Source organism: Gobio gobio (genome assembly GCF_949357685.1).
Source record: "Gobio gobio genome assembly, chromosome: 24".
NCBI classification, from domain to species: Eukaryota; Metazoa; Chordata; class Actinopteri; order Cypriniformes; family Gobionidae; genus Gobio; species Gobio gobio.
Genome location: NC_137120.1, coordinates 43,142,648 through 43,155,850, shown reverse-complemented (window position 1 = coordinate 43,155,850; position 13,203 = coordinate 43,142,648). Strand labels below are relative to the sequence as shown.

The window sequence follows — 13,203 nt, the reverse complement described above, 5'->3', positions numbered from 1 at the left end:
ATCTTTGCAAATCGCTTGCACGCTTCACGATGAATGAGGCTAAAGTTTACAGGGTAAGTTACATTACGGCATGCTTTCTGTGTATGACGTTCTCAATATAATTCATAATCCCACGTTTATATTGAACAACGCGTTATGGTTATTACAAACTGTGTACGCTGGTTATAGAGTTAACGTGGTAACAATGAACTAACGTATACATCAGTAAACACATAGCATTCCTATCTCACTACGCTAACCCTAACGTTACCCTGCCAGTACAAAGATAGATCAAAGTGACATTACGTTAACCAACCGTTCAGAAACGTTAAACGTCAGAAACCTTATTATCGAACTTCCTTGGGGTCATCATCTTGTCCAGTATCACTGATACTAATGTCTCATTAATGACATTACATTACATTAAAACTGAAAGCTCCCAATTTCAACATTTATTAGGCTTTAAAAAAACTTTTAATTTAAGTGAATTTAACACAATCTTTACATAAACCCATTATAATAAATGTTATATTTACCCGTGGCCTTCCCTGTTAGACATATACAGAAATGTAATAGTTCAAACACCTTTCTTAACTGCATAAATAATAAATGAAATATATTTGAATCATCATTAAAGCTACACTTGTCTCTGTTCCCGTTGTTCTGTGATGAACATTAATGTCAGACATCATTATTGACTGCTGAGACTTTAAGATGGGCTGCTGCTGAACATGACGCGTTCTCTTCTGTCTTGTGGTTATGGTTTAAAAGCATTTACATGAATAAGAGCGTGATCATAATGTAATGCCAGGCAAACATTGATATAAAATCAAACGCTGCGTTAATTGCATTAAAAAATTTTAATGCGTTAAACTGAAAAAACATGTATCGCCTGCGTTAACGCATTAATTTGCCCAGCACTAATATATTTAAACACTCACTGATCAGGCATAACAATATGACCAGTGATGCACATTGACTCGGCCTCCAAGTTCCCCATATCTCAATCCAGTCAAGCATCTGTGGGATGTGCTGAACAAAGTCTGATCCATGGAGTCCCCGCCTCACAACTTACAGGACTTAAAGGATCTGCTGCTAACATCTTGGTGCCAGATACCACAGCACACCTTCAGGGGTCGAGTAAAGCTTCGACGGGTCAGGGCTGTTTTAGCAGCAAAAGAGCGACCAACACAATATAAGGTCATAATGTTATGCCTGATCGGTGTATATTTATATATCCACCATCAAGAGGATACTCATCAGCGGGAGGAAACAGCGAGCGAGCTGCGTGTTTGTGTTTTACATTATTAATGCCCATCGCTGGGAAACCCGTGTAACTTCCTGTCAGATGTGACGCACTAAAAATAAGCTGATTTTGCAGTGATTTGTGCTCGTGTGAATGAGTGTTTGTGCTTCAGCGTGAGGTGTGAGACAACAGCTGCTGTAATCCAGAAGAAGACCAGCCTCATTAACCCGGAATAACATCTGAGTCCAGAACAAGAGCTGTTTAGAGCTCAGATCAATACAAGCACATCACACACACGCTCACTTACACACCGACATCTCCAGCTCTCAGACGCTGCAGTAAACAAGCCAATGAGTCCACACCAAATCATAAAAAACAAACAATAAGAAATCCATAATAATGTGGCCGAACATTACACAAGCCAATGTGTTCCCGCTCTCTCTCAGATACATCACAATAAAGAAGAAAAACCTATTGCACCTTCAGTTTCATTCTTTCACCGCTGAATCTTTAATATGCTGTGTTTCAACTCATCTGTAATTTGTTCTTTGTTTACTTTCATATTCTTTCAGTTTTTCTAATTATGATGCTAGTCCTGTCGACTGAAACGTGAAATGCATCACATTATAATGACATGATTCATGAGTTAACGTTTAAAGTGCTAAAAACAAACTCTGACAGAAAAATAATCAGTGTGCGGATCAAGAGAAACTCGTCTCACACTGACTAATGAAAGGGGTCAGAGGTCAAGTGTTAGGGTCAAGAGCATTAGCTCGGGGTCAGAAAAGTGTATGATGGCTTTATTTCATAATCTCAGCTCTAGAGGTTCTCATCAGAAGATCATTAGCCATTATTAGAAACATGTTTATCTCAAATAATAATAATAATAATAATAATAATAATAAGATGATGACAGGAGAAATAACCCAACTATAAAGGTGCTGTCGCCTGTATTGATCATCAGTCGTGAAGCGTTCTGTCTACAGCGCTGTGGCATTCTGGGTAAATGAATGACTTTAGCATCAGAGGGGTGAACCATCTGTTCTCTCTCAGTGAAGTGAGCACACACACACACACACACACACACACACACACACACACACACACACACACACACACACACACACACACACACACACACACACACACACACACACACACACACACACACACACACACACACACACACACACACACACACACACACACACACACTCTCTCTCTCTCTGTGGTGGAATGACAGGATCATTATATTCTCCAGGATTTTGCAGGAGTGTCTGGGATTGTTTGTGGGTGTTTGTCATGCGAGCCAGAGCCACAGTAATGAGCACACGCTTGACAGAGATACTGAGATACACACACACACACACACACACACACACGCAGTCTTACCCCCTTCAGTTGCTGAGCGCCGCTGATGTGCTGCAAGACTCGGTCAATCTCCTGTTCAATGCGACGAGCCCAGTGCATGATCCTGTACAACACACACAACACACAACACAACCGTTACACAACACAACCGTAACACAACCGTTACACAACACAACCATTACACAACACAACACAACCGTTACACAACACAACCGTTACACAACACAACTGTTACACAACCGACGCCAGTGATTTATATCATGGGCTGAATCTGAAATCACCCCTTATACCCTTAATAGGGCACTATTTGAGGGGACAGCCATTTGTAGTGGTGTCCGAAACCATAGTGGACATTATTGAGTGCACTCATTCTATCCCACAATGCACTGCAATAACGAGTATTTGCATATACTGTCCATTATCAGAGTTAATTAACGAGTATTTGCATATACTTTCCATTATCACAGTTAATTTAAGGGATTTTAAGACATAAACAAATCCCCTTTTAAATCCAATACGGGTTTATTTTAGTTACATTTTTTGTTTGTCTGAGTTGTGTCAGGTCTGATGATAAAAGGCAATGCATTTGGGCGACTGGATTTTGCAAGTGTTGCTATCCCATATGGAAATGGCAGGTGAGCGATGAAATAGACGTTCGTAAACTGGCCTGGACAAATGTCCTCCGAAAGTCCGCCAGCGAACGTTATAAAGCGGACCAAAGACGTCCCCTGTTTGCTGGGTTAGTATATTAAGGCACGTTAAGCGTTTTTCACGTTAAATGTTTAGGATGTCCCGGCTGATGTTGTCCTTGTGTTAATGGTCGTGTAATAACTTCTGTATGCCGGCAATAAACATTTAAATTGATTTTATTGCGGGTGATTTAGTTTTTTTGTTTTGGGGGTTTTGGGGTTAGGGTGCTCGTAGATATATCAAGTATATATTAGAATTTGATATCCGTTCAAATTAGATTTTTCTCAACATTGACAGCCCTAGTATGTATATATATATATATCATGGGTTGAATCCGAAATCACCCCCTATACCCTTAATAGGGCATTATTTGAGGGGACAGCCATTTATAGTGGTGTCCAAAATCATAGTGGACGTTATTGAGTGCACTCATTCTATCCCATAATGCACTGCAATAACGAGAATGTACACCTGATGTGTGCTCAACGGCTGTCCGACTTTACACTGGTTTTCATTCACTCCTTCAGGTGTATTAGTGGACTAACGTAGGGAATAGTGATTCAGGGTTTAGGGGGCGATTTTGGATTTGTGTTTTGTTTACTGGAACGGTATTGGAAATGAATCATTGTGGGAGAAAAAAGTGTCGAAAAGTTGTGAAATAATGAATTAAGTCAATTATTAATTAAGGAGAAAATAAAACATAAATAAGAATGGTAGGGCTGTCACTAATGATTATTTTAGTATAAAATAGTATAATTTAGTAAAGTACATATATAATAACAATGAGGCAATAATATTTGGTTCAAATAAAGTATCAACAGTAAGTAATCAAATGGTTTTATAGAACAACACTTAAAACGTTTAACCCCAGACGCTCGACTTCAGTGTTGTTCTTCTTCACGGCGTATGATGTCATCACGTCAGAAAGGTCACATGACGCCGGAGGAAATGCCGACCCAGTGTTAAAACAAACGTGCAAAGACTAAATCAAACGCCCTTTACACAAATAAAGGTCAAACAACGATGACGGACGATTTTAAAGTTGGAGGAGAAAATGAGATGGAGTTTTTCTGCACTGGGTCGGCACTTCCACCTACGTCATGTGACCTTTCTGAGGTGATGATGTCATACGCTGTGAAGAAGAGCAACACCGAAGTCGAGCATTAGTGGTTAAAGTGTATAAATGTGTGTGTGTGTTGTAAATGTGGCGATGGTTTGTCTAGATCAGACTCTATTCCTCGTCTGGGATTGGTCAGAGTCTCTGAAGCCCTTCCTCTGAAACTGCAGTGATTTGGACCTTCAGCCGTTGGTTCCCATTGAAGTCCATTATGAGCAGAAAAATCCTGGAATGATCCTCAAAAAACTGAAGAATACATCATTTTTCAATACATTGTGCAGCATTAGAAAACGGTCTAATAATGCGTTTCATGGATCCTCATTTGTGGAATGGGCCACTTCTGGTAAATTTAAAATCACATTTATTTGAGGAATCGTGACAGCCCATAATAATGATTTATAATCGGCGTGCAGACTGACGGGAGCCTTTCGCACTATTGCTGTCATCTGGTCTCAGATTATTGAGTGTAGTGAACATCACCGGCTCAGGGGACTTTCTTCATTATAATAATCTGACGAACGCTAATGTCCAGCTAAGATTATAAACTTTCCCCAGTCAATATTTGGGTCGCAGTTGTACAGTCAGCCGGATATGATCATAAATCTCCCCAGGATGACACGATGCCTGGCTGACTGTACAGCTTTCACATTCTACACATTTTATTAGAAAATATCAAGCAATAAATGATAAGTTTGGCGATCTGTAATCGCTGTAGCGGCACAGGAACCGATCGGTGTTCCTCTTTATTAGTTAAAGAATGAACGAATGAACATGAGAAGTAGTGCTGGGCGGTATGACCAAAAATGTATATCACAGTATTTTTCTAAATTATAACGGTTTCGCGATATATGGCGGTATTTTTTTCCCCTATGCATGACAGTGTGTTAACCACATTTTCTACTGATTGAGAGAGTAAATACTGCAGGAGATTGACTAGAATGCCCTATTTTACTGTCATGATGAGTGAATATTGTAGAAGAATTCCACACTAGAGTTAATACAAAGCCCCACAAAATGATGCTGTGGAGAGACAACAACCAATAAAACACAGACCTGCAACACACTCAGAGTCATATTTACAGACACCTGAATATTAAAAGTTGAGTTGAGGGCACCTTAAGCATTTTAAAAATCTAACCCTATATAACAACAAACTGACAAAACGAGGGAGAAACGCTGATATTTGCAATACATTAAGAGCACTCTCTGAACGAATGACACACATCAGTTAAACACAGAAAGAATAAAGCAGTTACTTTTTTGCCCATTCTTCTTTGAATTGTCAGTTTATTTATTAACTTACATCATTCATTGTCTTTTGTGTAGCAGAATAATCCATTGTGTCAGCGCGTTCGTGATAAGACATAGGCTACGGTTGTATCAGTGTAATCAGTGCATACATTGCATTTTAATAAGACGTGATGAAATATGCGCGCATACACATCTGGTTCATGTCTAGAGCACTAGATTATTAAACACGCTTGCTCCGGTCTATATCAGTGCTATACGATCCATGTGGTGAGCGTTGTTAAACCCATTGTGGCGCTCCGCGCAGAAACCGCTCTCTCTCGCGCGCCGCGTGTAGTTTGAATTCTCCACTGTAGTCTAATCAAGGGCTGAATCCGAAATCGCCCCCTATAACCTCAAATAGAACATTATTTGGAGGGGACAGCGCTTTAGTGGTGTCTGAAACCCTAGTGGACGTTATTGAGTGCACTCATTCTATCCCATTGCACCGCAATAACGAGTGTACAGCCGATGTATACACAACGCTGTCCGACTTTACGCACGTTTTCATTCACTCCTTCAAATAAAGTGATAACGTAGGGAATAGTGAATGAGAGTATAGGATTCAGCCATAGACTATGCTGTAATGCGATCTCAACTGTGCTCTGACTGCTCTTACTACAGTGCATCAATGAAATGCGTCCCCTCTCAAACAATGACGCACTGCGCCGCGTTCCGAACGTTGTTTAAGCGACATATACCGGTATTGCGGTATCATCAAAATTCATATCATAAAAAAAATAAATACCGGTATTCGGTATGAACCGGTATACCGCCCAGCACTAATGAGAAAGTGTAGAGAGATACAGCACAGCTGAAATCAATCACGTCTCATGTAATCATTAAACCACAGAAAGATATGAATCGATACGTCAAGCCTAACCCTGACCCTGACCATTAGCATCTGAATTAGAAGAACTCTAGACACCATATTCATATTTATTATATTTTTACTCTTATATCATTAAAAATAGTGTAACATTATTATTAAAAAAATCATTTTAATTGCATAAGAATGCGTTGAGCCTTTAATAATAACCCCAGCGGACAGCATTAGTGTTTACAGCATCAGTTCATGTAGCTCTACTGTACCTGATATTAAGATATGAATCAAATCTCCTCTGCCCATAATTCTCACTCAAAGCTGAACTCAGACCTGCTGAACTTATGTTATATGAATATTAGCACAATGTCTTTCTCTGCAACACTGGAATGGCCGGTTTGTAGATGTGATTTCACATCTTTGGTTAATAAATGTTCAGTGACCTGGACTGAACCGTCCTCATGCGTACTACACACAGTATCAGTGCCAGAATATGATAGAATATCCTCAGATCAATATAATCAATGTGCAGAATGTGATGTGTTTATACTGAAGCAGCCCTGATCTACAGATGCAGATATGAATTATTGAACATCTGTGAGGTCCGTTCTGCTTCATTAACCCGTCCTGTTCAAGAACAGCATGTACGGCTAAATCATAACCCTGCAGGCATAAATATCACCTGTTTCCACGACAACAGGACAGATCTGCCAGCGATTACAGCCCGACTGCAGTTATGATATATTACATAAGTTCAGGTTGTTTAGCATCCATAGCTCAAAACTAATTAAATCATAACTGTCATTTAACACGAGCCAAGAGAAATCTCCACAGGTCCAGCATTTCATAATCCGCCTAACTGAGAGGAATACATCAGTGAATATTAAAAATGGTTTATTATTGATATCAGAGGCATTATGGCAAGGTTTGTTTTTGGTAAAACCCTTAAAACGTTTTACTAGTCAGAGAGTTTTTCATGTCATGTCTGAGCTGCATATCTTTGTTGAGGTATGAGACTTATTAAACAGCCCCAATGATTACAGAACGATTCGTGTTATTATTATTGTCATATTGATGCATTATTACTGATTATAGCTGAAGTGTGAATGCGGATCCATTCTTCTGGTAAAGTACAGATCCATTACTCTAGATCACTAGACAAACTCAGTAAGATTTCAGTCTGCACTTTCCATCACAGCTGCTGTAAACACACACACACACACACGCTTTGGTTCACGTTTAGCAGCATGTGTTACACAATATGTAGCTAAAGGTGAGAGTGTATCAGGGTGTGTGTCAGTGATTCAGACGATCTGATGCACTCTCAGCATCTGATCTGAGCATGCCCAGAAACACACACACACACACACACACACACACACACACACACCAGAGATCTTCCACGCTGCCTATTACCTGACTGACACACACTCCCTGGAGACAGACAGAGATGCAGGGATACGAGGGCCTGATGTGACCCATATTCACAGAGAAAGAAGACACACTGTAGATTCATTATAATCATTCAAACTAACAGAAGAGAAAATATTCTCCTTTTAGAATACTCTTTTCACCAAAGGCAGGTGTTGCCATATTTAGCTCAATTCTGGGGGACACATCATCAGTCCCCAAACTCTGTGTCAGTAAACACGCATTTCCCCTAAACATGAACAAGAAGTTGATTTCGCCATACATCCCTTAGTGTGTGGTCATGAGTTTATCCTTGTCGAGAAAATTAATAATAAAAGTGTAACGTTGAGAAAATATGCGTTAGGCCTACATGTAATGTTGTGGATAGTATTTCTTACGTGTAATGCTGTGGGAATGACCGTGTCTTATCTAACACAATGGGAACGAGTGATCATGTCGTGTAATGCTGTGAAATGCTCAGTGTTTCTTACGTGTAATGCTGTGAAATGCTCAGTGTTTGTAATGCTGTGAAATGCTCAGTGTTTGTAATGCTGTGAAATGCTCAGTGTTTGTAATGCTGTGAAATGCTCAGTGTTTGTAATGCTGTGAAATGCTCAGTGTTTCTTACGTGTAATGCTGTGGGAATGTGAGCGCGTCCACTGCGGTCCACGATCCGCTGAAAATCACCATCATCAGCGGCAGACACGCGTGAGCCCATCTCGCCATTTTCCATGAATACACTCCAACCCAGCCGCGCAGATTTCCTCAAGGTTATCCCGGAGAGCAGATATCCAGATGCGTCGCAGTGGTAGACGCTTCTTTTGTCTGAGGAGTAATAATGAAGTGGAATGAAGAGATGTCGGTGGGCGAAAGATGCTGCGCGTGATGATGCTCCCGTGCACGCGCGCCCGTGACACCCCACAGATCTGCGCGCGATCACATTCATTTCCCAAGCACATAAACCTCTTTATCAGAGCAAACATATTCATATAATGAGCAGAGAGAACACACTACAACACAAACCTCACGTCGAAAATCATATCAATGGAAAGTGTAAATGACCAATTATCTTACATCAACTCTTTGTGTCTATAGTTATTATCTATTATTATTATATTTTAGCTAGCTCTTACGAACGAATCGAATAAGTGAATTAGTAGATTAAATATATGTGTATGAATTCAGGTTGAAAAGATGGTCTAATTCATCTGCATACTCTAATAAAGATAATTCATTAATTTCATACTGAACACTTGTAGAAAATATTCTTAAAGAATCAGGTTAGCACAATCTCTGATCAATTACTGTGAACCCAACTGTTGAATATAATCTGGTGCAAGTGTGCAGCAAAACATTTCAGAACTAGAACCCAACTGGTACAATATAATAACCATCGGTTTCACTTCAAGATGCTGCAAAATATCATAAAAAAAAAAATAAAAAAAATCTGAAGAGTTGAAGAATGGCTGAAAACATGCCGAAGGGCTAGGGTTATGGTTATGGTTAGGGTTAGGGTCAGGGTTAGGGTTATGGTTATGGTTAGGGTCAGGTTTACTAACCCATGCCAAAGGTCTAACCCAATCACACAGCAGTAGCCTATATATTTCTTAGATTTCAATATTGCAATGCAAACTGATTATTGACATCTGAAAATCACTTCAGACTATGGCCAGAAGGGTTATTTTGCAATAACATCTCTATAGATACAGAGTTTTGTGAGGCAGTTTTATTTCGGATGGACACAGCAAACTCAGAATATGTTAATATGAAAACGCACGTGCTCAATACAACCCTTTCATCAAAACATTCAGGGAGTTTAGTTCTGATGAAAGGGCAAAGGCCATGTCCAGAGACACGTGAGAGAACGCATCCCATATCTTAGCGGAGGACAAATGATTTGCATGGTGACACCCTGGACACTTGCCCAATGGCCCATATGGTTACTCCTCCTATGGTGGTGAGGATCAGGGAAGATAATGGAGCACAGAGTGAAATAATGGATCACAGAAGGAAAAGCAATCGCACACAGAGCTGTTGTCCAACACTAGTTCTGCTAAAAAGTGTGTCAGTTAACACAGATAACTTCGTGAGATGAGAATGATTTGTATAACTAGAAGCTCTGCAGGTTTTATGAAGGTAAATCATGCAAGACCTTTTAAGACCAATTAAAGAATATTAAAGGAATATAACATGTCAATATGTTCTCTAAATGTAATTGTCTAAGCACACAAGGAGTTGCATTAATGACACTTCAGAAATAACATTTCCAACAGATTTTGACATTTTTAATTAATTTCAACAGAACAGCTTAAAGTTTGAGATGAGAAGTCTTTTGATCTTGTGAAAGGGATTTTATGATTAAAACAAGATCAAATCTCTGCCAATGTGTTTATAAAAATCAACTTCATCCAAATGTGAGTAATCTTCATACCCAATGACAGATATTTGTTCTTGTTTTCAGCTCAAACTCTTCCATTTGTTCAGTTTCTCAGAACACAAGACTTCATTTCTTCATTAGCGTGTCATTAAATGTGTCTTGATTTGAGGATGTTTTGAGTTTGAGCTGGAAAACAGAAATTCTGAGGAAGATCATTTCTGCAGCGCATGCGATTTCATAAATATAAGAAATCGGCCCTAAGAAATCGGTTTTATTTATTTATTTTTAAAGTTTATTCTGTTAATTTTTTCTGGCCTCTGCTTTAATGGTCAGATGAAATGTGCCTGACTCTCATTCATCTTCTGAACACAAATGAAGAGATTTGTAATGAAATGAAAGATTTCTGTCCTCCATTGATAGTCTAAGCAACTTCCACTGACGCTTCAGAAAGTTCAGAAAGAGAAACTGATCCTTACGGATTGAGCGGATTATTCCAGATGTTCTGAAGAGACTCCATGGCTTTATATGATGAAGTAAAGTCTGACGGGTTTGAGCGACATTAGGGCGAGGAAATGACCACAGTATTCTCTTTAATGTGTGAACTGGCCCTTTAAGAGACAGACCGACTGTTGATTTATTCATACAAACTTTGACAAATTATTTGTCATTCGGTATTACACAGTAAATTACATTTTTATGAATGGATTCTGCAATTTGATCCTCGTTTTCTCCCACACAGAAATCATAGGGCGCTGATTTAATGCTGTGTGAAGATCAAGAGCGCAGCTTTAAGGAGAAGCTCTCAGGAGAAGCTCCAATCACTTAGTCTGGTCTGGACTGGACTATTGCCTCGTGTACGGAGGATAATGTACCGAACACAACGAACTCTTGTTTGGATGCAGAACTAAGACAATGTGTGTGCACATTAGTAATATAGACATAGCTTAATACAAATTAATATATTATTTATATATATATATATTCAGTATTGTAAAGGATTTTTCTAAATTATTCCTAACTAACATTTCTTTTTCTTGCAGGATTAACATTTAAATGCCTTTGATATCTAAATGTCCCCAAGACTTGGGCCAAAGTGAGTGTGTCTGACTATAGCAAAAGCTGTCCAGATTCTCCAACCTCATGACTTGAGCAACAAACTGAAGTATCAGGGAATACAAATGTGCTTTTATCAAGTAACAGAGCATTATACATATGAAGAACCAATCATATTGTAGAAAAATAATGTATTGAATCATGTCACCTTTGCCATGCTCCGATTCTATAGAAACTGTTGAGCTCTTTTTGTCGGGGGAATTCTCTGAAATTGGTCCGAGATCCTTCTGGCCGAGATTAAAGGCATTGTCTGGAGTCTGATTACTGCAGCACAGGCTAGACATTACAGATCTTGATTCCCAAGTGATAGTGCTGAGGGGGAACACTAGAGACCTTAATCCCAAGTGATAGTGCTGAGGGGAACACTAGATACATTATTCCCAAGTGATAGTGCTGAGGGGAACACTAGATACATTATTCCCAAGTGATAGTGCTGAGGGGAACACTAGATACATTATTCCCAAGTGATAGTGCTGAGGGGAACACTAGATACATTATTCCCAAGTGATAGTGCTGAGGGGAACACTAGATACATTATTCCCAAGTGATAGTGCTGAGGGGAACACTAGATACATTATTCCCAAGTGAGAGTGCTGAGGAGGAACACTAGAGACCTTATTCCCAAGTGATAGTGCTGAGGAGGAACACTAGAGACCTTATTCCCAAGTGATAGTGCTGAGGGGAACACTAGATACATTATTCCCAAGTGAGAGTGCTGAGGAGGAACACTAGAGACCTTATTCCCAAGTGAGAGTGCTGAGGAGGAACACTAGATACCTTATTCCCAAGTGAGAGTGCTGAGGAGGAACACTAGAGACCTTATTCCCAAGTGAGACTGCTGAGGAGGAACACTAGATACCTTATTCCCAAGTGAGAGTGCTGAGGAGGAACACTAGAGACCTTATTCCCAAGTGATAGTGCTGAGGAGGAACACTAGAGACCTTATTCCCAAGTGATAGTGCTGAGGGGAACACTAGATACATTATTCCCAAGTGAGAGTGCTGAGGAGGAACACTAGAGACCTTATTCCCAAGTGAGAGTGCTGAGGAGGAACACTAGATACCTTATTCCCAAGTGAGAGTGCTGAGGAGGAACACTAGAGACCTTATTCCCAAGTGAGACTGCTGAGGAGGAACACTAGATACCTTATTCCCAAGTGAGAGTGCTGAGGAGGAACACTAGAGACCTTATTCCCAAGTGAGACTGCTGAGGAGGAACACTAGATACATTATTCCCAAGTGAGAGTGCTGAGGAGGAACACTAGAGACCTTATTCCCAAGTGAGAGTGCTGAGGAGGAACACTAGATACCTTATTCCCAAGTGAGAGTGCTGAGGAGGAACACTAGAGACCTTATTCCCAAGTGATAGTGCTGAGGAGGAACACTAGATACATTATTCCCAAGTGAGAGTGCTGAGGAGGAACACTAGAGACCTTATTCCCAAGTGAGAGTGCTGAGGAGGAACACTAGATACCTTATTCCCAAGTGAGAGTGCTGAGGAGGAACACTAGAGACCTTATTCCCAAGTGAGACTGCTGAGGAGGAACACTAGATACCTTATTCCCAAGTGATAGTGCTGAGGAGGAACACTAGATACATTATTCCCAAGTGATAGTGCTGAGGGGAACGCTAGAGACCTTATTCCCAAGTGATAGTGCTGAGGAGGAACACTAGAGACCTTATACCCAAGTGATAGTGCTGAGGGGAACACTAGATACATTATTCCCAAGTGATAGTGCTGAGGAGGAACACTAGAGACCTTATTCCCAAGTGATAGTGCTGAGGGGAACA

The 13,203-nt window shown here is 40.1% G+C and overlaps 1 protein-coding gene across 1 annotated transcript in view; it reads right to left on the bottom strand.

Moving 5' to 3' along the window:
* The window catches only part of cacna2d2b (calcium channel, voltage-dependent, alpha 2/delta subunit 2b), a 64,433-nt gene extending 55,576 nt beyond the window's left edge, over positions 1-8,857 (bottom strand). Inside the window, exons 1-2 of the mRNA XM_079807457.1 lie at positions 8,552-8,857; positions 2,618-2,699 (exon numbers count right to left, since the gene is read on the bottom strand). Of these exons, the coding sequence (XP_079663583.1) occupies positions 2,618-2,699; positions 8,552-8,649 (180 nt within the window). The 5' untranslated portion in view covers positions 8,650-8,857. The remainder of the gene's footprint in view (positions 1-2,617; positions 2,700-8,551) is intronic.
* Between the last annotated feature and the right edge of the window lie 4,346 nt (positions 8,858-13,203).